This window comes from Hippocampus zosterae, chromosome 10 (assembly GCF_025434085.1).
Source record: "Hippocampus zosterae strain Florida chromosome 10, ASM2543408v3, whole genome shotgun sequence".
Classification (NCBI taxonomy): Eukaryota; Metazoa; Chordata; class Actinopteri; order Syngnathiformes; family Syngnathidae; genus Hippocampus; species Hippocampus zosterae.
In genome coordinates, this window is record NC_067460.1 from 13,476,444 (window position 1) to 13,499,303 (window position 22,860).

General features: G+C 44.1%; 1 protein-coding gene across 3 annotated transcripts in view; it reads left to right on the forward strand.

Annotated features, from left to right (window-relative positions):
* schip1 (schwannomin interacting protein 1) overlaps nt 1-22,860 on the forward strand; it is a 231,140-nt gene that overhangs the window by 203,232 nt on the left and 5,048 nt on the right. For 2 of the 3 annotated variants that reach the window (XM_052078657.1, XM_052078658.1), the window contains 3 exons: nt 17,092-17,210; nt 19,312-19,429; nt 20,835-21,032. In XM_052078657.1, the coding sequence (XP_051934617.1) occupies nt 17,092-17,210; nt 19,312-19,429; nt 20,835-21,032 (435 nt within the window). Of the gene's footprint in view, nt 1-1,241; nt 1,615-17,091; nt 17,211-19,311; nt 19,430-20,834; nt 21,033-22,860 lie in introns of those variants that run through there. The other variant, XM_052078659.1, reaches the window with a different exon arrangement.

A 22,860-nucleotide genomic window follows, 5' to 3' on the forward strand; every position in this document is an offset into this window, starting at 1 on the left:
CATGAGCCGAGGCTGTCGTATTTGTGATTGTTTATCCAACCATGGCGGGGCAAGCATCACTTTCTGCAATCACAAATTTGCGCGCTGACTAGAACGAATGGGCTTTATCGTGAGGCTCGCGCAAGTCGTCATTTTACACAAATCATGTCAGTTAAAACCGCACATACAGAATAAAAGAACCATGAATCTTAATGTGTAGCACGAGGATGACAGGACGGAGCCCATTTTATTCTGGTGAGTAGGTTTCCATCATGATTAATAAACACGAATGTGAATGCAGAATATGTTAAACCACGGCCAACAAAGAGAAAAAATGATACTTCTCGCAATCTTTCTTTTGCTTACAAATCCCTACGTGCAAAAATATATCCACTTACAGCCTCCAGTGGCTGGAATATTTCCCAGCAGGTCATCGCGGATGTGGCTAACCACTAGCTTGCTCACAAGCTAACATGCTTCCGTTCCTCCCTTGGCCAGCGAAGAGACAGTGGACTTGTCTGTGGCGTCACCTACTCGCTTAAAAACCTTGATAAGAACTCCGAGCTGTTTTGTAGATTGTGGAATTCCCGGAAGAGGCATTTAGACAGCCAGGAAATAGCTAGCTAACTGCGCACTCAGTCATAACCACTGTCGCGAATGAAGGCGCTCAAATTATAGACAGGGAAGGAAATAAAGTTCAAATTGATCTTATCAGGTCTTTGAACAGCAAATAGCGAAAGTATATTCCTCTTCTCATTTCTTTGTCCATATGTTAACAGTCCACTTTCTTTCACATGGAGAATGACATCTGAAGTTAGGTTATGCTTGGGCAGACTGAAGTCGACCATTTGCATGATGAAGCAGGGAAACGGTTCATTTTTACAAAGGTAACTCATTGTGAAAGAACAAAATGAATTCCTTGATGTGGCATTTTATATACATTTATATTTTCGGGGCAGCATGGATAGCTTTATTGCAGACTAAAAACGTTGCATGCATTTGAATGAAAAATTACTTCAGTGGCTCAAATTGTGCTAAGATGAAGGTTTTTAAATAACTGTGGGGGTCACTCATTATCTTGCCTGCATACCGCACAATGACACTCCATCCTTGACCTCACCGCCCCCCCTGCCCACGCCTCTTCTCTCCATTCAACCCTGAGTTGAATTGAGTCCACTGGCTCCTCCCCTTTCCAAAGCGGCGACTGTGTGAGTGTGCATTGCTTTTCATCGCTCCCCTCCTTCTTTTTTTTCTCGCTCTCGTTCCCACACCCCTCCTCTTACCACTCGTTCCCCTCCCTCTTTTAGCTTTTTTGGAGAGGGGAAGCAGTTGGGAATCGCAGTCCTTCCTCTCTCTTGATAAACACCAGAAAACAGGCTGAAAGACGCAACTTAACGAGGCTTGGACAGCGAGACGGGACAGGGCAGCATTCGGTTGTATTATTTTTTATTTTTTTAGTTTGTTAGCTAGATCAAGAACTGGGGCGTGATCCCAGTTCCTCGCTGCAGTTGGAATACCATTGCAGGACTGGGAATCTTCTCTCAGTCCGACTCCCAGTCCTGGTCTTCCTAGCTCGGCTGACGTGATTCTAGGATGCAGTGAAGGATGGTTCACCAGGAAAACTGTTCTTACAAGGTAGTCCAGCTTCGGATGTGTCACATTATAATGTCAATTGTTGTTAGATTTGATTGTTGACATTTTTCCCAGTTCATCATAAACCCACAAATGTCACAATATACGAATATAGAACACTTGTGCGTCACATATTGTGTGACCTGTGTGGGAGTGTTTAGAGTTTTGTGATTGTGTTGCGAAACTGATGGCTAGCTGGTTGCCTAGGAAGCACTTGACTGAGGGGAATAATGTCCAACCTTCCATCCACCTCCTCCTTGCCTCTAATCGTGCGAAGTTCGAGGTTTGCAACTACAGAAGACTGAATTCTTGGTTGAAAGCACATTTAAGGTGATGTACTTTGCAGACAAATGAAAGGAAATAGACTCGAGATGGCTACATGTTTGGTATTTACCACTCAAGGCAGCAGAGCCTCCCATCTGGGAGCTGTGTCGTGATTTAAGCAAGCACCCGACAGCTGTACATCTACTTTGCAGCAAAAAAAAATAGGGAAGCGAGTCTGCAATGCAGAGAGAGCAAAGAGGTGGATGAAAGACAAGAAGAGGGATGAGTGAAGGTACAAGGGGAGGGGGGAAGAGCAATTGTTCAATGCTGTTTGGAAAGCTCCAAATCCAGAGAATATTTGACATCAGTTAAATAAGAAATTATACACGAGATGTATCAAAGTGCAGATGTCAAAATATGATGATGATCACTTTTTCATGTTATTTCTCCCTGCCAGAAAGGTACTAATTAAGCGATATTATTGGAGTTTTCACACCCTGATAAGATATACTGTGTAGTTATTCAGTTATTAACTCTCTGAGAGCGTTAATCAACTTAATGAGGAATGGTTTATTTTATAAAAGTAATCCAATCTACGCCACACCCTGATCCGGAACTGAGGAATGGAATGGGTTCTCCCTTGCCTCATTAACGCAACCCTTCCACAATTGTTTTATTTGATATGCTGTTCGTCCTCACTCAACGAGGGTCACCATTGAACTGCAGCGCAGCTGACTTTGGGCGAGAGATTTAGTTATTTATTTATTAGATTCGTCATTGTATTGATGTTTTTATTGGAAAGAGCTTTTGCACTGGTTGTCTTGAGATCGTAGAGAGGGGCAGTTTCTGGTGTGTGCAATATGTGTGGCCGCACAGGGCGGCATTTTCGGGAGGGTGCCATCATATGTATGCAGCATGAAATATTTTGGACCATCTTCTGTTGCTGAAGATGATGCACGGCTATCTACCCCCACTGCATTTCTACAGTGATTTTTCCTTCGTTTGGATTGTCTATTTGGATAGATATTTTAAAGAAATATTTTAATGAAACTAAAATAACCACTGGGCGGCCCGGTAGTCCAGTGGTTAGCACCTCGGCTTCACAGTGCAGAGGTACCGGGTTCGATTCCAGCTCCGGCCTCTCTGTGTGGAGTTTGCATGTTCTCCCCGGGCCTGCGCGGGTTTTCTCCGGGTGCTCCGGTTTCCTCCCACATTCCAAAAATATGCATGGCAGGCTGATTGAACACTCTAAATTGTCCGTAGGTGTGAGTGTGAGCGTGGATGGTTGTTCGTCTATGTGTGCCCTGCGATTGGCTGGCAACCGATTCAGGGTGTCCCCCGCCTACTGCCCGGAGACGGCTGGGATGGGCTCCAGCACCCCCCGCGACCCTAGTGAGGATCAAGCGGTACGGAAGATGAATGAATGAATGAATAAAATAACCACTTATTATTGCACTGTGATTGTTTTGCCATGTGTCAATAATGACTTCCAAGTCCTGTCCTCCAGCTTTAAAGATTTTCCTTTTGTGGTTCACATCAACCAGACACCAAAATGATGTCACCTATTTCTTTAAGTTTTAACATTTAAAGCAGACATTCTAATTTGGTGACTCACTTTGTCCCACAAAACATTTGTTACCATTTGGAGCCAGTGTTCTACATACAGTCATTTGTGTGTGCGTCCCTCAGGAGGGTGGACGGGTGGATTTACGCCCTGGCCGGCCGGGCTTGGTATGGCCGCTTGTGTAACAGGATAAGGATTTCCTGCCATGTTTGTTGCTCGATAAAAAAAAAGGGAGACAGAGCGACAAAAAGATAGCACGACAAGGCCAGTGATAAGCAGGCAGCGGAGGGATGCCGAGGGCCAAGTAGGGAAGCGGGCTGAAAGGCAGAGATTAAGCAGTAACAAGAGAGGTATCGACAGCGCTCGCTGAGACGGCGCCAGCCCTCGCACGTGGAGGAGGGGAGAAAATGACAGCAGAGTATTCATCTGAGAATGGAAATGTATGAAGATTCATCAAGACAGAAGTAGGAATGGGATGGGAGTTGCATATAAGGGAGTATGGAGGAGGGATGGAAAGAAAAAAGAAAAGAAGAGGGTGGCAAGCTGAACCGAGAATTCAGACTCTGATAACAGCGGCTCCCAGGAGGCCCCTCAATTAGTGCGGTAACCTGGCAACCAGCACAGGACAGCACCCCGAACACACACATACACACACACACACACACGTGCGCGAGCGCAATAGGGCATGCATAGGATCAGACTGTGTAATATATGCAATGCTGTATATAATATTGGAATATCACAGATGGATGCAAACCTAGAGGAATCATTGTCCTTCAGATGTTTTGAGGTCAGATGTTGAACCTGGCAAACAATCTCCAAACGTAGTCCAAATGAATCTTTGTGCTCCAGGGTACCATTGGAACAGAAAGGGTCTTCCCCAAAACTGTTCCCATTCGAGAAATTATCTTTTTTCACCACAGAATGGAATATTCACAAATTATACTATTAAGGGCGTAGCAAAAAGCAATTTGGACCAATTTACATTTTAAAGTGCTTCAACCCAAATGAAATTGTTCCACCTAAAAAGTAAATCAAGATACTTGTTAAATTGACTTTCATTGGAGATACAGTCAAACCTCGGTTTTCTAACGTCTTTGTTCTTGACCAAATCGGTTTTTGACAAAAAATTTAGAGTTTTTTATGCCACGGATGACGACTGAATTTCGGTTCTCGAACAAACTGAGCGCACTTGAATGCGTCACTTGACTCCTCTCGCCTTCCTTACAGGAGGAAGTGATGCTTCCTCGGGGAGACGAGGAAGTGAAGCCTTCCTCGTGTAGCATTCCGTTGTGAACAGACGTGTTCAATAAAGATTTTTTTTCAAAAGTGGTTTCCGTTTTCGAACAAATCGGTTTTCGAACAGCCTGCTGGAACGGATTATGGTCGAGAACTGAGGTTTGACTGTTAAGGTATATTCTTGATGGAAATGCCATCTTCAAAGGACTGACAAGTTCATTTATATGAATGGAAAATGACGCGGGACGTGCTGTGACCCATCCCTGCTGTCTTCGGGCAATAGATGGGGGACACCCTGAACGAACTAAGATACATGCAAACAAATCGAGATCCCAACCCTAATGTGCGCACTGCTACATGAAAGTCTGGAACTTGTTGCAGTCAATTAAGTCTGACATGTGAAACCAAATGATCCATCAATTTTCAGGGCGGAAAGATCATCATCATCTTTGAAATGCAGATTTTAAAAAGTGATTCGTAAGCAATCATTGCTAAAGGGATTTTATTTTCACATTTTCCTGCACTCTTTCATTTATTTAAGTGCTCAAATGAGCGAAAACACACGCCGTTGTTTATGGCGAGAGGCTGACGTGGCATTAAATCTCCTTTTTCGTTTTCGCGGCGGATTCCCATCATCATCTATAACTCTGATGGAGCTGTCTTTGCTGTCAGCACCAGCGGCACAATCAGACCGAGGCAAGATGAGGAGATTTATCAGGTTGCAGGAATAATGTCAGCATCTCAAGGCCCCGGGACCATCGTCGGGTCCTGGAAGGGGGATGTGAATGGATGAAATTAGTCCAATAAAAATGATCTATGACGTGAAGGGGAATATTTAGCTAGTTGAATGTGCTGGATCGACTTGTACATTATTAGTTCCCCCACCTAACAAAAAAAAAAAGTTTGAGGACCACCCGATGGGCTAAACCGCACTCCCCGTCGGGGGCCAATTTGTTTGAAAACAGAGCATTGTCATGGAGATGTTGTGGCCATGTTGTTTTGGCAGCAAGATTTGCTTCTGTTTTGTTGTTTTTGCCCCTCAAAAAAAGGAGGGGAAAAAAGCTTTTGTGATAGTGTGGAGCTTTTAGATGTGGCAGTAAATGTCAATGAATCATTTGCATACTTGCAAACAAGCCAGAGACAGGCACAGTTGCCACAGTTACATTGAAACAGTACATCTGGCAAGAGACAGATTATTACCGGTACTTTAACAAAATTAGCTACTTTACTCATGACTTGATTTTAAAAGTAACTAAGTTAGCTTGCTTACTTTATCAGTTAGAAAAGGCTCGCTAACCAGGATACATGTTATCAGACACAACTTAAAGGTGGACACAATATAAACCCTACTTCTCATAATTATAATTATTAAAATTATACTTTTATTTCTAAACATCATCATCATCCGCAAAGACACTGCACAACAATAAAACAACAGTTAAATACAGAATTCGACAGAAGACATTTTAAAAAATGGGCAGAAGGCATAGCACTCACGAAGCTTGCATCTAGCATAGCATGTGCTAAGTTAATATAACTGGTCGGTATGACATCGACTCACCTTTCTCACACACAAAGCAGCAGCAATAACTTGTCATGGACACATACTTTGGGTGAAGAAAACTATCTGGAAACATGACCTAGTGCTTGTTAAATTCAAATAGAGGAATCTTTTGTTCCTTTGGTATTACAGTGTGTGCGTAACTTAGCTCTCATGTTAGCTTGTATTTGTGTTGCACATTTTATTTTATTGTTTTGTCCCTTTTAACTCTGACTGCAGGGTGGTATCGATACCCCCTGGTCATTTCCATTGTACTCCTAAATGACTTGGCGAGTAAGTGATCTGTGAGTGTGCCCTTTTACTGTCGACCTTCGATGCCTCACGACAACAGTAATGCACAGTGCAGGATAAATAACATTAAATGGCAACGCATAAGAATACTGAAAAGCGGTCATGTTTGCGAAACACATTACTGGAGACGGAACTAGAGGAAGAGGTGCATCAGCATCAAGCATATGTGCGCACGCACACACACACACGCACACACACACACAGCGCAGTGGCAGTGCATGCCAGGCCCACAGGAGGTGCCAGGAACCCTCTCTCCCACAGTCACCCTCTGTTCACTTGGAACAAAAAGCCTTTTTCTGTGTGTTTATGTCTCTTTCGCCCACTCTCCAAACACCCCCTCGTGCCTCCTCCTCACCCTCACCTGACAGTCACGCCATCCATCCCTTCCACATTGAACCATCTCTAATATGCACCCATGCTGAGAACAAGCTCCAGCGCTACCCATGAATTGGGCCCGAGGCGGCGATCATGACCATGAGTGTTTCTTAAGGCACCTCCGCTCATCCCACTGGAAAAAAAAAGAGCCACACAGATAAGCAGTGACTTCACCTTAACCGTGAAGTCAGCCTCACTAATGAAGCCACCCCGCCCTTGCGCAGCTACTCAAGCTCGAAGCTTTTTTTTAATGGCTTGTGTGTGCGTACGTGTGTGCGTGTGTGGGGGGGGGGGGGGGGGTCTGAGGGGTTGGCGACAGTGTACTTTACCCCTAATCCTTCACATTAAACCACACCTACTTCGTGCTTGTTAGCGCTCGTGTGTGTGTGTGTGTTTGAGAACCGCCTCTCTGTTCTGCCATATTCCCCAACTCTATGAATATTTCATTATTTATCTGGCCCGTTCTCATCTTCTCTTCTTGATGTTCGTCAACAGTACTTGTTGTTCTTTCTCCTCTTGCTCTTCTCACGTTGTCGTATCGCTTTGTCCTGATGTGAGAGTCGCTATCAGGTAAACAGTTATCCGATAGTGAGAAACACGCGTCTGGCTGGGTTTGGCTTCCAAGAAAGAACGAGAGTGTTTCTTTTTTTAAAGCGTTGATTTTTGATGGGGGTTTTTTTAAGGATTGTATGGTAAAGATTGTTTTGAAAAAAATGTTCTCCTCCAATTGGATAGAAAAGAATTGATCATGCTGATAGTCGAATATAATCAAAAATCAATATAAGTGGAATTGTGATTGTGTTCAGAACTAACCAGCCACATTCAAACAAAAAAGAGTCAGCACATAACTGCCACCATTTTAAAGTGCCCCTAATCAACTGTTTATAAAATTCAGTTGTTCTATTTGGCTTCTACTGACTTTTTGTTTTTGCTTCCCAGCCGAAACCTGAAGGTTTTGTGCTAACAGTGACTCCTATTTGGAACCGTTCATAATTCCTTCCATCTTGACCAAGGCCCAGTTAGCTGCATTGCCATCGAATGAATTTCGCTACCCCTTTCTTTTTCCCCTATTGATTTGTACTGGTTATATGACACCTTAACGGTGGAAATGATTCATCTTGGTCTCATTGTTTTTAAATACCACTGTAATTAATACGACATTTGAACAGAGGTCTGTAGACTTCTGATATCTACTGTTTATCATTCACTTTGTCTTCATTAACATTGCAGTAGAACTGATAATCAGGCGTTTTCCTTTGTGTCAGTGCTCTCTCTGGCATATCAATGTCTTAATGAATTCCTTCCAAAAGCATTATTTCGATCCATTTCTCAATATTAGAGCAATTGAAACTGCAGTGCTTCACGCAACTGACTTTCATGTCGCGAGTATGGAATGCCAACATAGCGCTGTGGTTTAGTTTGGTTTTTATTTTATTTTGTACCTGGATTGTTCAACATAAAAACTCTGCTCCGAGTAAAGAATACCGCTAAAAATAGTCGATGGCTTATTGCTTATTACAGTTATTTATTCAGGCGATGACTTGATGCCTGTTATGAAATGATGCTATGATTCATCAAAGACCAACTAGTGGCGGGCTGGCGCGTTAATGTGCAATATGATTCCTGAGTCATGTGAGCTTCTAATTTTCCGTGTGAGCGGCCATTAGAAATACATGAGTCATGGCTCGATAATGTCTCACAGTGATGAGATCATCACACCGCGAGCCGCGACATAAAGTGTAAATCGAAGGCGTGATCCCCCTGCGCTGTGCCTGTCTAGCGGCTGTCTGACTGAGCTTCCATTGTGCTCTCCTTCCCCGATTATTGTGCTAGTGCGGCTCAATGCAGGAGGGTACAACCAGGAAACCTTTGTGCAAAGACGTCATCATTCATCCACTGGTCCGCTGATTTATAATCCAGCTCAAAACTCTGAACAAATCCACATTTTTGCATTCTTCTCTTCTTCGGTCTTTCAAACAATTGTGAGGAGTTGAAGATTCGAAGGAATTTCATTTCAAAGGGAATCCTGTGCATTTACATTACGATACAAAAAAAACGTCTTTTGATAAGAGATTAGTCCTAACTGACTCTTGATATAATATTGTATTTCATTAAAAAGCATCCATTATGACATTTTAAGTAGAATATTAAGAAAGGCAACATTTTTTGTCACAGTTTTGCTTCAACTCAATTGCACTGCTATTTCTACTGAAGTTTGCATGTTCTTCCTTGGCCCGTGTGGGTTTTCTCTGGGTACTCCAGTTTCCTTCCACATTCCAAAAACATGCATGGCAGGTTAATGAAACACTCTAAATTGTCCCTAGATATGAGTGTGAGCGTGGATGCTTATTCGTCTCTGTGTGCCCTGCGATTGGCTGGCAACCGATTCAGGGTGACCGCCCCCCCCCCTCCCCCGCCTACTGCCCGAAGACAAGAGGGACAGGCTCCAGCACCCTCAGCGACCCGTGTGAGGATAAGCAGATCGGAAAATGCATGGATGAATGGATGCCTACTGTTTAGCGTCTGTCTACATGTGTTGCTCCACTGGTCGTATATCTATTTCTTAAGACGTAATAACAGTGTGACCCTGATGCTTTTTGTTGGCGCGTCTATGCCGCTTCTCATTATGTGTTAGCATTAAGCTAGTTGAGTTGTGTGGTAGAGGATGGTGGTTATTTTATGCACACGGCACCGGCGTACAGCATTCTTAAAACCGTCATGGTACTGGCTTGGATTTTTACATTTTATTTATTTATTATTAAGTACAAATCCATCTTTTTAATTGTACTATGCCCAGACTTGGACATAGCTTTTACATAAGCATATAAAAGCATCCTCCTCCTTATTTGGCATCTTCATTCCACGTGGCCATTTCCTTTGCTGAGGTCTCTTTTTTTTTTCTCCAACGTGGCTGCAAGCAGCTGCTGCCCACACATAAGTGTGTAAAAATGAAAAACACACACACACGGAGGTTTTTCTCCCGTGAGAGGCCGTCCTGACCAGAACGTGCAAGGCAGGGAGGGTCTAAAAGAGGGTCTAAAGGAGGTCTTTAACTTCTGACCAGTGTGCTTTCACAGTCCTGCGGGAGACAGCGCAGGCAGTGCGAAACAATCCCGCAGCTTGTAAGAGAGCCAGAGCAGGAAGATACATCAGCTGTAAGAGTCGATTGGAGTAGTTTTGTATGTTCCGATCATGGCCAAGGCGAGTCAGTCGGGACGGTACCCAAGCTCGACAATGAGCCTGGACTAAGTGACGCTGGCCAAGGGGATCGACAGCTGAGGAGGGGGGGCTTGGAGTGAGATGAGGCAGTCGCTGGATCACTCGGACGGAGGCAATGACGTGGATGATGTCATCAGGCACGCGTCCTGCCTCTGTCTCCGCTACAAGGAGGTAACACGTTTTGATGTCATTCAGTTTATGAGGCTGCTTTTCATTTTGGCACTTGAACGACCACTCAACACTGACAATGATCACAGACTTGAGTAGCAGTTGTTAGCCTGACTGCTGATCGAATCTTTTTATCCTCTTTTTCGCCTCTTAACTGCCTCCCGTGCGCAGTCTAATGTCACATGTGAATACAAATCATTCTGGAGGCCTTTTTTTGCTCTTTTTTTCTATCCATTCTGGGTTCATCTTCAGGCTGAAGCCACTTTTGCTCAGTTTTTAGCAATTATATGTTCAATCATCACAATAGGTATTATGTCAATATCTCTGTGAGATTTGGAAGGTTTTGTAGTACTTGACTTGACTGCTGGTTTCTTCTGTTTTTGGTCACCTCATAATGTTTGAAAACGCGCTAGTTGTTTTTGCAAATATGTCCAACAACAGTAAACACTTCCCTCTTATGATATGATTGAATTAATCCACCTGACATGATAATGGTTCGCACGTCGAACTCACAGGTACCGGGTTCAATTCCAACTCCGGCCTCCCTGTGTGGAGTTTGCATGTTCTCCTCGGGCCTGTGTGGGTTCTCTCCGGGTTCTCCGGTTTCCTCCCACAATTCCAAAAAAAACATGCATGACAGGCTTATTGAACACTCCAAATTGTCCCTACGTGTGAGTGTGAGCGCGGATGGTTGTTGGTCTCTGTGTGCCCTGCCATTGGCTGGCAACCAGTTCACGGTGTCCCTTGCCTACTGCCCGAAGACAGCTGGGATAGGCTCCAGCACCTCCCGCGACCCTTGTGAGGATAAGCGCATTGGAAAATGGATGGATGATATAATGTTTGTTTTGGGTTTTAAGTTTTTGTATGATTTATTTACACTGTATCAAAGACTGCATGATGTTTGTGGCCGGGCTATGACGTCATTGTCTTCGTAGCTTGGTTTTGTAGTTGTGAATCAGCATTTTTCCAACACAAAGCTTGATCATGTGACCCTCTCCCAGAGTAGAAGCTCACTTGAGGAAGCCATTGTCCTGTCTGGATTTGCTCCTTTGTCATTGTGCCTCCATTCTTCTGATTTTTCTTCCCCCATCTCTGTTACACACACGCACACACACACACACTTGCATTCTCTCAGTCGGTCGCTGTACCCTTTGCTTAGCCGTTCTTTCCGTGCTGAGTGGCAGGAGCAGCCTTGAGCTGACCTGCAGCTGAACTGTAAAGGTTCAAAGGGCAGGACTCTTATGTGGCACGGAATGTTGCCTTAGACAGACACATCTCAGAAAGGATGAGTTCGACCTGGAGTGAATGCCGCCTGCTTGAAAGATTTAAAGGTCTGTTCATGAAAAATGGGAATAGGGGAACAGCCTCGTGTGAGTGCGCAAGAGCGTGTGCGAGTACGGTTTATACTGTATATAGTCAAAACACACACTGACTTTTTGTGTGTGTTTGTGAAGCTGTGAGCTCAGCAGCAGATCACTGTCAGCTATGGAAACGATATCAGAGTCAAACTGTTTGGAATATCAACAGCACTCACAAACACACACACACACACACACACACACACACACACACACACACAGAGCCATTTCTCGCATTGTGCCTGTGTGGACCAGCCAAAATGGCCTCACAATAAAGATTGAATGTCAAGAAAGAACACACATATTTCAGGTCTTCATACTTTTACAGGTGGTTAAACGACAGCTCATGGGCATAGGCACATATTTTTCAAACACGTTAGATGACAGAGACAAAAAAGCTTGGCAATTTAACATTGCTCGTCTCGCCAGGCTACCTGGTTTTGCTTGGGCCTCATTTGAGTGAATTACCTGATAGGTCGTATCACTGGGTCTGTAATCACTTCTCCAAGCACACTTGGACAGGTGCATTGCAAAGTCAAGCGCACGCTCGCAAAATCTGGTGTGCGCTTGTGCGTGTCCTCATGTGAACACTCGCGCTTGTGTGTGACTGGGGAGCAAGGCCTCAGTGGGTAAAAAGCTTCCATTGTGCTGGGCGAAAAGAGAGAGAGAGAGAGCGTAAGCGAGTGCTGGAGGGTGGGGTGGGGGGGGTGGGGGGGTCAAAATGTGACTACATGAAAGGAATGTTACATTTCCAGTGAGCTGTGCCCCCACAAGCACGGCTATTTTTACATTTGGTTATTTTTTCAATGCATTTTAAACGTGGGCTGCACAGCTGTGCGGTTATCATAGCTGCTTTGCATGTCCGCCTCACAGCCGAGAGGTTCTGGGCTCCTCTATGAGGTTTGTGTGTTCTCCCTTTGCTTGTATGGGTTTTCTCCCCCATATGCCAAACACGTTTGTGTTTGGGTCATTGACGACCCTAAATTAGGTTTGCTGGATGCCACTTTGTTTCAAGTGGATACCAGTACGCGTATTCACTCATTGAGTGCTCACCGATATCAAGAATAGATGCCTCTTGTTCTTTTGATACATAAAATTGTATTGAACACACTGACACGAGATTGTCAACAAAACTGTTTGTATGACCGTTAGGATGATTTGCTGTTTTAATAAACTGCCACGTTAGAGCGCCACCTACTGCCAATTAGAACTTGATATCTGTTTAGTTTTTTTTTATTGTCATGAGTATCGGTGACTGGTATCTGCAGCCTCCACGACTATCCGATACCTGAAATATAACTAAGGCTGGTATACGCCTGATACCGATGAGGACTTATCCCTCCTGTAAATTGTGAATCTCAATGTTTGTTTGTTTACATGGATCTTGTGATTGAGTAGCAACCCGTCCCAGGTGCACCCCGACTCTCGCCCAACCTCAAACATTCACAGCTTATATAGAGCCTCCAATGTATATCTAATAAGTGATTACCCTTGCTAAAATCTTTCGCAAAATTGTCAACATGTCATGCGTAATAAATAATAATGTTTCTTGATTATTGATCAATAAACATTATTTATTACTAATATAATTAGTAATAAATGTATTACTAATCTATTAATGATTTTTAAAGATTTTTTGTGACCCTTACCCTGTACAATAAGTAAAAAAATAATTGAACCAACTATAATTGACTTCTGACTTCAAAACTAGCAATTCATCAATTTGTTGGGTATACAGTGTGTACTAGCAATAATACAATGAGATGATTAAATCTGAAGTCAGCAAATCGGAACGCATGGGGTTGAACACAATAATTTCAGTGTTGTATGTGCCGATCCGATAATCATATTTCTTTCATAGGAAATACTGGCAATGAAAAGAATGAAACTTTTCTTAACTCTACAACCAGTTCAACTGTCAGACCAAAGTGTAAAAATAAGTGCACCTGCAAATTGAATAACTTTGTGTCGAATTCCGAATTGTTAAAACTTTGAGGACATTTCATTTTGAGTTTCCAACCTTTCCAAAGCAGCCGTAAGTCCGCATGCATTTAGATGGACAAACCGCCACATTCAAAAGTGCCAGACAATTACAGGCTATCAGAGCCACCAATTAGGAGGAAGGAGAAAGAGGGACCAGAGTGGTCTGTGTTAGCACAGATAAATCCCCTCGTTCAAATGTGGATATTCAAGGGGCTCAAGCGAGTGGGCTGTTCCCCATCAAAATGAAAGGTTCCACTGCAGCGCTGAGGAGGAGGAATTACCTCCATCAATGGGGATTTCGCTTCACTTTGTCAATTTGTGGAAAACACACATTAGCTTGATTGTGTTCCTCCCCAATCTAATTTGGACCCTTTGGGATGCTCGAGGATGAAGGAGGTCGTTAGGGCTGTCACTATTATCCTCTCTCGCCTCTTGCCCACATTGAAATGTTAATTCAATGGCCTCCGCAATTTTCCATCTCATCATTCTTCGGCAAAAAGGGAGCCACTCCAAGACAATTTGGGGATTTTCTGCGATTGCTGCAAATCTACCGCCAGTGGGGAAAAAAATGACGGGAAAGGTTACACTCGCATTTTAACTGCCATGATGAGATTGAGTGAGCACAGGTGTTGTAAACTCACGGTAGGAAAGACAAAGCACCGATATGCCGTGTTCATTTGATTACTTTGGAATTCCATACGCTGGTGTACTTCCACAGCAGTTTATGTAAAGTTCGACACGCCGCATTAAGGCAAGCCGGCTGATGAGTGCGGAAGCAAAACAAGCAGCGGCGCGTGTCGGCTTCCCAATTGGCACCGAGGCCCCACAGCGTTGTACTCCACACCTCCGTAAATACTTTACGACATCTGTTTTCCCTCTCCCGGCCCACCCAAGCGCACAAACAGAGCAGATGATGTTTAGACAAAGACAGGAAGTTCTTTTGTCCAGCAGGTGTGAGGCGCAAACATGACCTCTGAGCCATGTGAAACTTTTTCAGGCTCACTCATTGACATGCAGATTTGTGTTCCTCTGACAATGTTTTTTCCTGAGCCGAAAGAACATTCTAGAGTGACTTTGAAATTAAATCAGGTGGTATTTAAATGCTTTAGTCACTTTTGGCCGTTTAAAATTGAAACGGTTTGTTGAAAAGGAAGCCATCATCTAAACCAGGGCTAGGCAATTCAAAGACATGAACACACAGAAACGATGATGAGTGATGTCCTGACAGCAAAAATCCAGCATTGAATGGCACAGTGTGCTGGGAACTTAATGTGTGAAATATACAGATGCTGCCAAGCTTTCAAATTAAAAGTACACAACAGCAATTGTTTTCTCCACAAGAACCGTTGACAGTTCGTTTGAATGTTAATTTTTATGCATGAGATGAGATGCCTTCTGCTCTGGGAAAAAAATAAAATCAACACTATGTAGTTATTGACATTGTTTGTTGCCAAAAAAAACCTTTGTTGTTGAAGAGACTTTTTTCTACTAGCCTTTCAACATGGAATTACCGGTAGTTATGTACATCCTGGGATGTACATTATTTCAGAAAAAAAACAGACCAAAGGTCCAATGTGGTAGTGCTCACAAAAATGTGTGCCATCTCCAGCAAGTTGCCCATCCTTGGTCTAAACACATGCAAATGCAACGTTCACTGGAACTACAGAGTATCTTAATTATTAGAGTGTATTATTAGATTATGACTTAAGCAAAATAAGTGAGTCTAAAGACCAGCAGTTTTTCATCTCGGATTTTTTCCCCTTGACTTTGCAACACTGGCGGTGCCTTATGCATGTATTGTTTGCTAATAGATTCATGGCAGCATTGTCACAAGTGTGAGTTAATTCTTGGCTTTAGTGGGTTTTTTATGAATTGCTTCTTGATGTCAAGCATTTGATTGCAACATAAACTATGAGCCTCTTCACGCCTGCCTTCACTTTGTGATGGGATCTGATGGTTATTTGAGCATCGCATTAAAGTGGATTGACTGACACATATTCCCCTCAACCTTAATCGAGTTTTGCTTGATGGGAAATTCCTGCACCATATTGCGCATATAACCATCCATCCATTTTCGGATCCACTTTATCCTCACAAGGGTCGCTTGTCATGCTGTAGCCGATGCCAGCTGTCTTCAGGCAGTAGGCGGGGGACACCCTGAACTGCTTGCCAGCCAATTGCAGGGCACATTTCGACGAAAAACCATCTGCGCTCACACTCACATCTCAGGACTATTTAGAGCATGGGTCCCCAAACTTTTTCCTGTGAGGGCCACATAACACATAACATCCCTTCTCTGATGGGGGGCTGGTGTCAGTTTGTAACAGAAAAAGTGTGACAATCGTAGGGGAGCTTAAAAAATCTATTGTTTTCCAGAAAGCCCCACATAACCAAATAACCCTTTCCAGGTTCTTTACAGAAAAAAAGTCAGGAAACAAATAATAACTAAATAACTCTCTCTGGGTTCTTCATAGAAAAAAAGCCATGCAACATTAACTTTCTGTTGTGCCATGCACAAACTTAACAGATAAAAGTTGAGCTCAGTTGTCAGAGCAGAATCTCTCTGACACATATGAGCAGTCTCTTAAAGTTCTTGTGTTCCTTCCTTATAATCCTTTTGTTGGTTCCAGTAGGCTTGTAGACACCGCTGTTTGCAGTTAGGGGGGGGGGGGGGGGTTGGGGCGTTTTTAACACAGTGACGGGTCATTTTGACCCGAGGACAACAGGAGGGATAGAGGGCCGGGCCAAATATGCTGACGGGCCGTATCCGGTCCGCGGGCCGTAGTTTGGGGACCCCTGATTTAGAGTATTCATTCAGCCTGCCATGCATGATTTTGGAATGTGGGAGGAAACCGCAGTACCCGGAGAAAACCCACTCAGGCCCGGGGAGAACATGCAAAATCCACACAGGGAGGCCGGAGCAGGAATCGAACGCTAACCACTGGTTCACCGGGCTGCCCTATTGCACATATACACACACACACACACACACACACGAATGCGTGTGTGTGAGATCTAGTCCTGTATGATCTAAGTGCTGGATCACAAATGAATGAGGGTAAAGGATATTTATGAAAGCCTGCTAATATTGTATGTTTACCACAGGACCCAAACTGGTATTCGAAGTTACCTCACGTAAACTTGGTACTGTGCAGTTTATATGAATGGCTGTGTTCTTTGATGCAACAGCACCACCTACGTGTCAAAATGTCTTGTCTAATGTTTCCGAGGGTATTCTGAATCGAATTCACACTTTTCGCTGGTTCAGCTGAGTCCACACTTTGTTTCACACCTTGTTAAAATGACACGCAGCCCCTCAGTGCAAATTAAGAGGCCGCTGCTATAAATACACCGGCCATGTAAAAAAGCGATAAATTGTGTCACGGACTAAAAATAAAGTTCTAGCTGCCATGACAACGTGAGGTTCTCAAAAAAAGTTGTTTTCTCTTGTGTTTCAGGCCCAAAAGAATGAGAGGGAGTCTATTAGGCAGAAGTTGGCCCTGGGCAGTTTCTTCGACGATGGGCCTGGCATCTACACGAGCTGCAGCAAGAGCGGCAAACCTAGCCTTTCGTCACGGTAACGTTACTGTCATTCCATTATTGACAGGTAAAGACAGAAGTAAAAACAGACAGGATGAAGGCAGATGGGAAATGCACTTCTTTATACAACACACACATACACATACAGTACACATGCATTCTGGACACTCCTCTTGCCTTCCTGGAACTGATGTTATGAATACTTCAGTGAAACTTAATGTCCTTTGATTCGAATGAATCACCCTCATCTATCATGTATGACAAAAGGGCCCAATCCCACAATGAGGCAGTGTTGTGAATTACAATCACAGTAGCTTTCCAATTTAATGTATGTCATTTTGTTATTGTCAGAAGTTGACACACGTCCATCCATTGAGTTCTATCTGTGAAATTACTGTTAACTTCAAATGATTCCATTTTGAGGTGAAGTTTTGATTTGTTGAATGGATATCTTGTAATATAAGAACGTGGCAAAATATGTTAAGCGGTTGGGTTCAGGTATTAGCAATGAAAATCTGTTGCTGATGTTTTTACATCACATAACAGGATACTTATGCACCATTCTGAAGGTTCCTGGTAGAGTGTCGTCCTCGGCAGCAGTGATTTTCAATGTGTGGTCGGCTGGCTCCCTCTCATGGTCCAAAAAATAATGACTGCCTAATTACTGTTCTGTTGTACAGTATTTGACTTTTAAGCTCAGTATGTGTGCATTTAAAAATCAAGACCGGTTCTGTTTTTCACGTTTTTTTTGTTATTTAGGTACCATTTTGATTTCATGTTTATGTGTTCAGTAATAGATTTTAAATGGATTAAGTACAGGGCGGCCCGGTAGTCCAGTGGTTTGCGCGTCGACGTCACAGTGCAGAGGTACCGGGTTCAATTCCAGCGCCGGCCTCCCTCCCTGTATGGAGTTTGCATGTTCTCCCCGGGCCTAAGTGGGTTTTCTCCGGGTACTCCCACATTCCAAAAATATGCATAGCAGGCTGATTGAACACTCGAAATTGTGAGAGTGAATAGTTGTTTGTCTCTGTGATTGGCTGGCAGCCGGATTGGAAAATCAGATCCGCTTATCCTCACAAGCGGGGTGCTGGAGCCTTTCCCAGCTGTCTTCGGGCAATTGGCGGGGGACACCCTGAACTGGTTTCCAGCCAATCATATGGCACACAGAGACAAATAACCATCCACTCTCACCCTCACACCTCGAGACGATGTTGAGTGTTCCATTAACCTGCCATGCATGTTTTTGGAATGTGGGAGGAAACTGGAGTACCCGGAGAAAACCCACGCAGGTCCGGGGAGAACATGCAACACAGGGAGGCCAGAGCTGGAATTGAACAACAACACCTCCGCACTGTGAGGTCGACACGCTCACCACTGGCCCACATGGGCCCCCCTTTCATACAGGTTGTAAGGTCAGCGCTTCTGATAGTGTTAAAGCGGGAAGACCTCTGCTGGTGCTGCCTCATGATCTCCAGTTCAGGAGAATCAAACATTCTGCATTCAAGTCAAGTCAAGTCAAGTCAACAGTATTTATAGAGCACTTTCGAACAGCCATCGCTGCATACAAAGTGCTGTACATGGAGCGATTTAACATACACAATAAACAGTAAGACGAATCGGTAATAAAGGCGGTGGAAAAGCACCAAACAGTAAAATCAAGGACAACGCCAAAGTCGAACGCCAAAGAATACAAGTCAGTTTTGAGGAGGGCTTTAAAGATGGACAGCGAGGAGGCTTGCCGAATGTTCAGTGGGAGGTCATTCCAGAGAGAGGGACCAGCAACAGAAAAGCCTCGATCCCCTCTGAGCCTCAGTTTAGCTCTTGGTACCTCTAAAAAAGACTGGTCCACAGACCTGAGGCGCCGGGCAGGTGTGTAGGGGCGGATGAGCTCAGAGAGGTAAGGTGGCGCGAGATTATTCAAAGATTTGAAAACAAAGAGGAGGATCTTGAAAAGAACTCTAAAATGAATGGGGAGCCAGTGAAGGGATGCCAGAGTGGGAGTTAACATTCAAAACAATGATAATGCTGTATTTTGATTGACTCGGTCATCACGTTTACTGCACCGCGCCGAGAGCGTATTGAGAGAGAGTCATATTGAATAGAATCTCTCTCTCGCCGTGCTTCCCTCCTTCATGCAGGCTCCAGAGCGGCATGAACCTACAGATCTGCTTCGTCAACGACAGCGGCAGCGACAAGGACAGCGATGCGGACGACAGCAAGACGGAGACCAGCCTGGACACCCCTCTGTCCCCCATGGTAAGCTCACCTTGACCCCAAACTTGACCGGGATCAGTCGGTCTCGTGGGTAAGCGGCCATATGGATGTGTGCGCTGGGGTTTTCTAGCCCGTTCACCAATTCCCGGGCTGCAAATGAGGAATGAATTGGAATCCGCTCAGCCAGCCCACGGATGGCTGGACACATTAAGCTTCTGTCATCCTGAAACACAGTTAACACAAAGAGAGGGAAATGCTCATCCTTCCTCTTCTGTTGATGTACAGCAATTATCAACCATGCGAAGCCAGTGGCGTTTGTATGGAAAAGGCACAGAACAGAAAAGTAAGCAAATATTCGAACTGAACAATTGAGAAAAATAATTTAGGTGCCATTTTTGCACTGCAATGGCAATTCATTCATTTCATGCCCAAATAATGATAACCTGTCACCTGAGAACCTGATAAACTGTCCACTGTCGTAACCACTGTCCCTGAAAGGGTTAATATTTTTTTTCAAGGTAGTCTTACCATGTACAAGCATTAAATTCCTCTGTTGTTAGTATTATCTGTATATAAACGACATCAGATATATTGTTTATAAAAGGTCTTGGTCTTATAGGTTAGGGTTCAACTAAAATAAAGGCAAATGCTGCTTTAATTATTGTGAAAGGTAATTTACTTCTCGACAACTCTACGAAGAGTTTCTAATTTACTCAACACTTTGCCTTTCAAGCAGCTTCATTCAAATTTGACCATATAAGTGTGACACAAACATAAGTCAGTCATTCATAACTCACATTGGTTTATTGCATGTGTGTGTTAAAAAAAATACATGGGAAGATTGATGGGGGGGGGCGTGGCTTGCAATCAGATTATTTTTCTAAACTCTTCAGCCAAACTGTGTTTGGTGTGCTTTGGTAATCTCAACACACCACATACAGACTCTCTGCCACCACCGATATCCAACCAAGTCCTCCGAGTCCCAAATCTCGTGTGATCACACATGATCTCTCAAAAAATGAAAAAATAAATAAATAAAATAAACAGACACCACCAGATATGCGCCAATGTTCCAAAAAAGAACGCAGGAGGGAGCATTTGTAATCAAATGGCATTGAATATTTAATCCTGTCAGGCCAACTCGTTTCGGACCCCATTATCGGGACGAACCTAATCTTATCACGCTTCAGACAGAAGGATCATCGTATCGGACAATCTTATAAGACGCGGGCCTTTGACATCTTTGGTCAGTGGCAAAAATGGGGACAACAACCAGACTGATTGTTGATATCGTGCGATTGTTTCCCCTCTCATCGGTGCAGGCTTCATCACTTTCGGCACATACAGGAGGACAGATAAAACAACCATACACCACAAGTGCAGAATATAAATCCTGGACGTTTCTTTTTCTCTCTTCTTTTCCCCCGCCTGACGCTCTCCGGCGCAGTCCAAGCAGAGTTCATCCTACTCGGACCGGGACACCACTGAGGAGGATTCCGAGTCCCTGGAGGACATGGACTTCCTGAGTCGGCAGAAGAAGCTCCAGGCGGAGGCCAAGCTGGCGCTGGCCATGGCCAAGCCCATGGCTAAGATGCAGGTGGAGGTGGAGAAACAGAACCGCAAAAAGTCGCCCGTGGTCGATCTGGTGTGTGGCACGCTACTCTTAGTGTTTTTGGAGGTTATATACAGATATTACCGATTGCCTCTGCGGATATACGGTCAATAAAATACAAACAATGCGAGGCTTGACTTTGTTTGAGTCTCTTAGAGAGCTATGTGGATCTTGGTGCTTGTAGATTCTCCTTTCTGCACACCATATATTCCACACTAAAAGGCGCACCTTCATTGAATGGCCTATTTAGTATTTTTTTTCCAGACATTGGGTGCTCGTACATGCCTCCACTAGATGGAGCTACGCTCAAGGAAATGCCAACAGAATGATCAGATGTCAGTAAAACGTATTTAATAAAGCGGCGACACCGTTCACTTAACCAACAGCAAGTTATAACATTGACTCGTTCACGTTGAATTCTGGCGGCCCGGTAGTCCAGTGGTTAGCACGTGGGCTTCACAGTGCAGAGGTACCGGGTTCGATTCCAGCTCCGGCCTCCCTGTGTGGAGTTTGCATGTTCTCCCCGGGCCTGCGTGGGTTTTCTCCGGGTGCTCCGGTTTCCTCCCACATTCCAAAAACATGCGTGGCAGGCTGATTGAACACTCCAAATTGTCCCTAGGTGTGAGTGTGAGCGTGGACGGTTGTTCGTCTCTGTGTGCCCTGTGATTGGCTGGCAACCGATTCGGGGTGTCCCCCGCCTACTGCCCGGAGACAGCTGGGATAGGCTCCAGCACCCCCCGCGACCCTAGTGAGGATCAAGCGGTTAGGAAGATGGATGGATGGATGGACGTTGAATTCTCTTGCCGCTGCTCGATTTCCGTGTTCACCTGGGTAACCGATCGCCTTAAATTTAAACTCTGCGTTGTCAGCATGTTTCGAGCAAGGGGCCATTTTGGGGTCGAAGTATTACCGTAATGACCATACACAAGGTGCATCGAATTTTAAGGCGCGCTGGGAGCTTTTAGGAAAATTGAAGGCTTTTAGGTGTGCCTTTTAGTGCGGAAAATATGGTATTTAGGAATTGCATTTTGTATTTCCTTCTGGCACCTGTACATTCACCCATTCCTAGATTTTTACCTTTTTTTTTATTGCTGTGAGTTTTTCCTCAATATTTTCACGAAATACCTTTGTTTTTCGTGAAATGCGCATATTATAGGTTTATAAGCATCATTTAAGGAATTGTTAGGGGTTTATAAAAAACTATGATCATATTTTTTTCCCCCACAATGCATTTCAATGGCCATCAGTTATTTGCAGGTTTACACTATTTGTGGGCCAGCCCAGTCTCTCCCCCTCAGCGAATAGCCACTGTACTTTATATTTATTTAAATTATTTCATCAATTGATCTAAAGCAATGCTCTGCTCGTGTAATATTTTAACCATGTTCCTTATGTCTTGGTTACTGTTAAATGAAAGCGAATCAAATTCTGCGGCGCCGCAAACTAACCCACAACAAACCTCTTCAGAAGGTTTCGATCCAAAGTGAACATCAGTGAATTGAGCGGCTGTACCTAATATTGTGGCCTATTGGTGTTTAAACGGAACAGGCTTTTTCCGTGTTTTGACTATGTCACAGAAAGTCTACATTTAGAGGAAGTACGACCTCTCATGTTCATCATTATTTCATTCTTTTTTTCTTCTTTTTTTTTTTTTTGCTGGCTCGCTGCCTCCCGAAGTAGCACACACACACATACACACACGCACAGCAACGGCATCGTAATATGTGCACAGGTCGTATTTCCATACGGATTTGCGGCTTTATTTATTCAGGGAAGTGGAGGGAGTTCAGGCCCCGCTGCATCCATAATTCATCCAGCGGAAAGCATTGACTGGTGTGGTGATGAACGGAGCAGTGCTCAA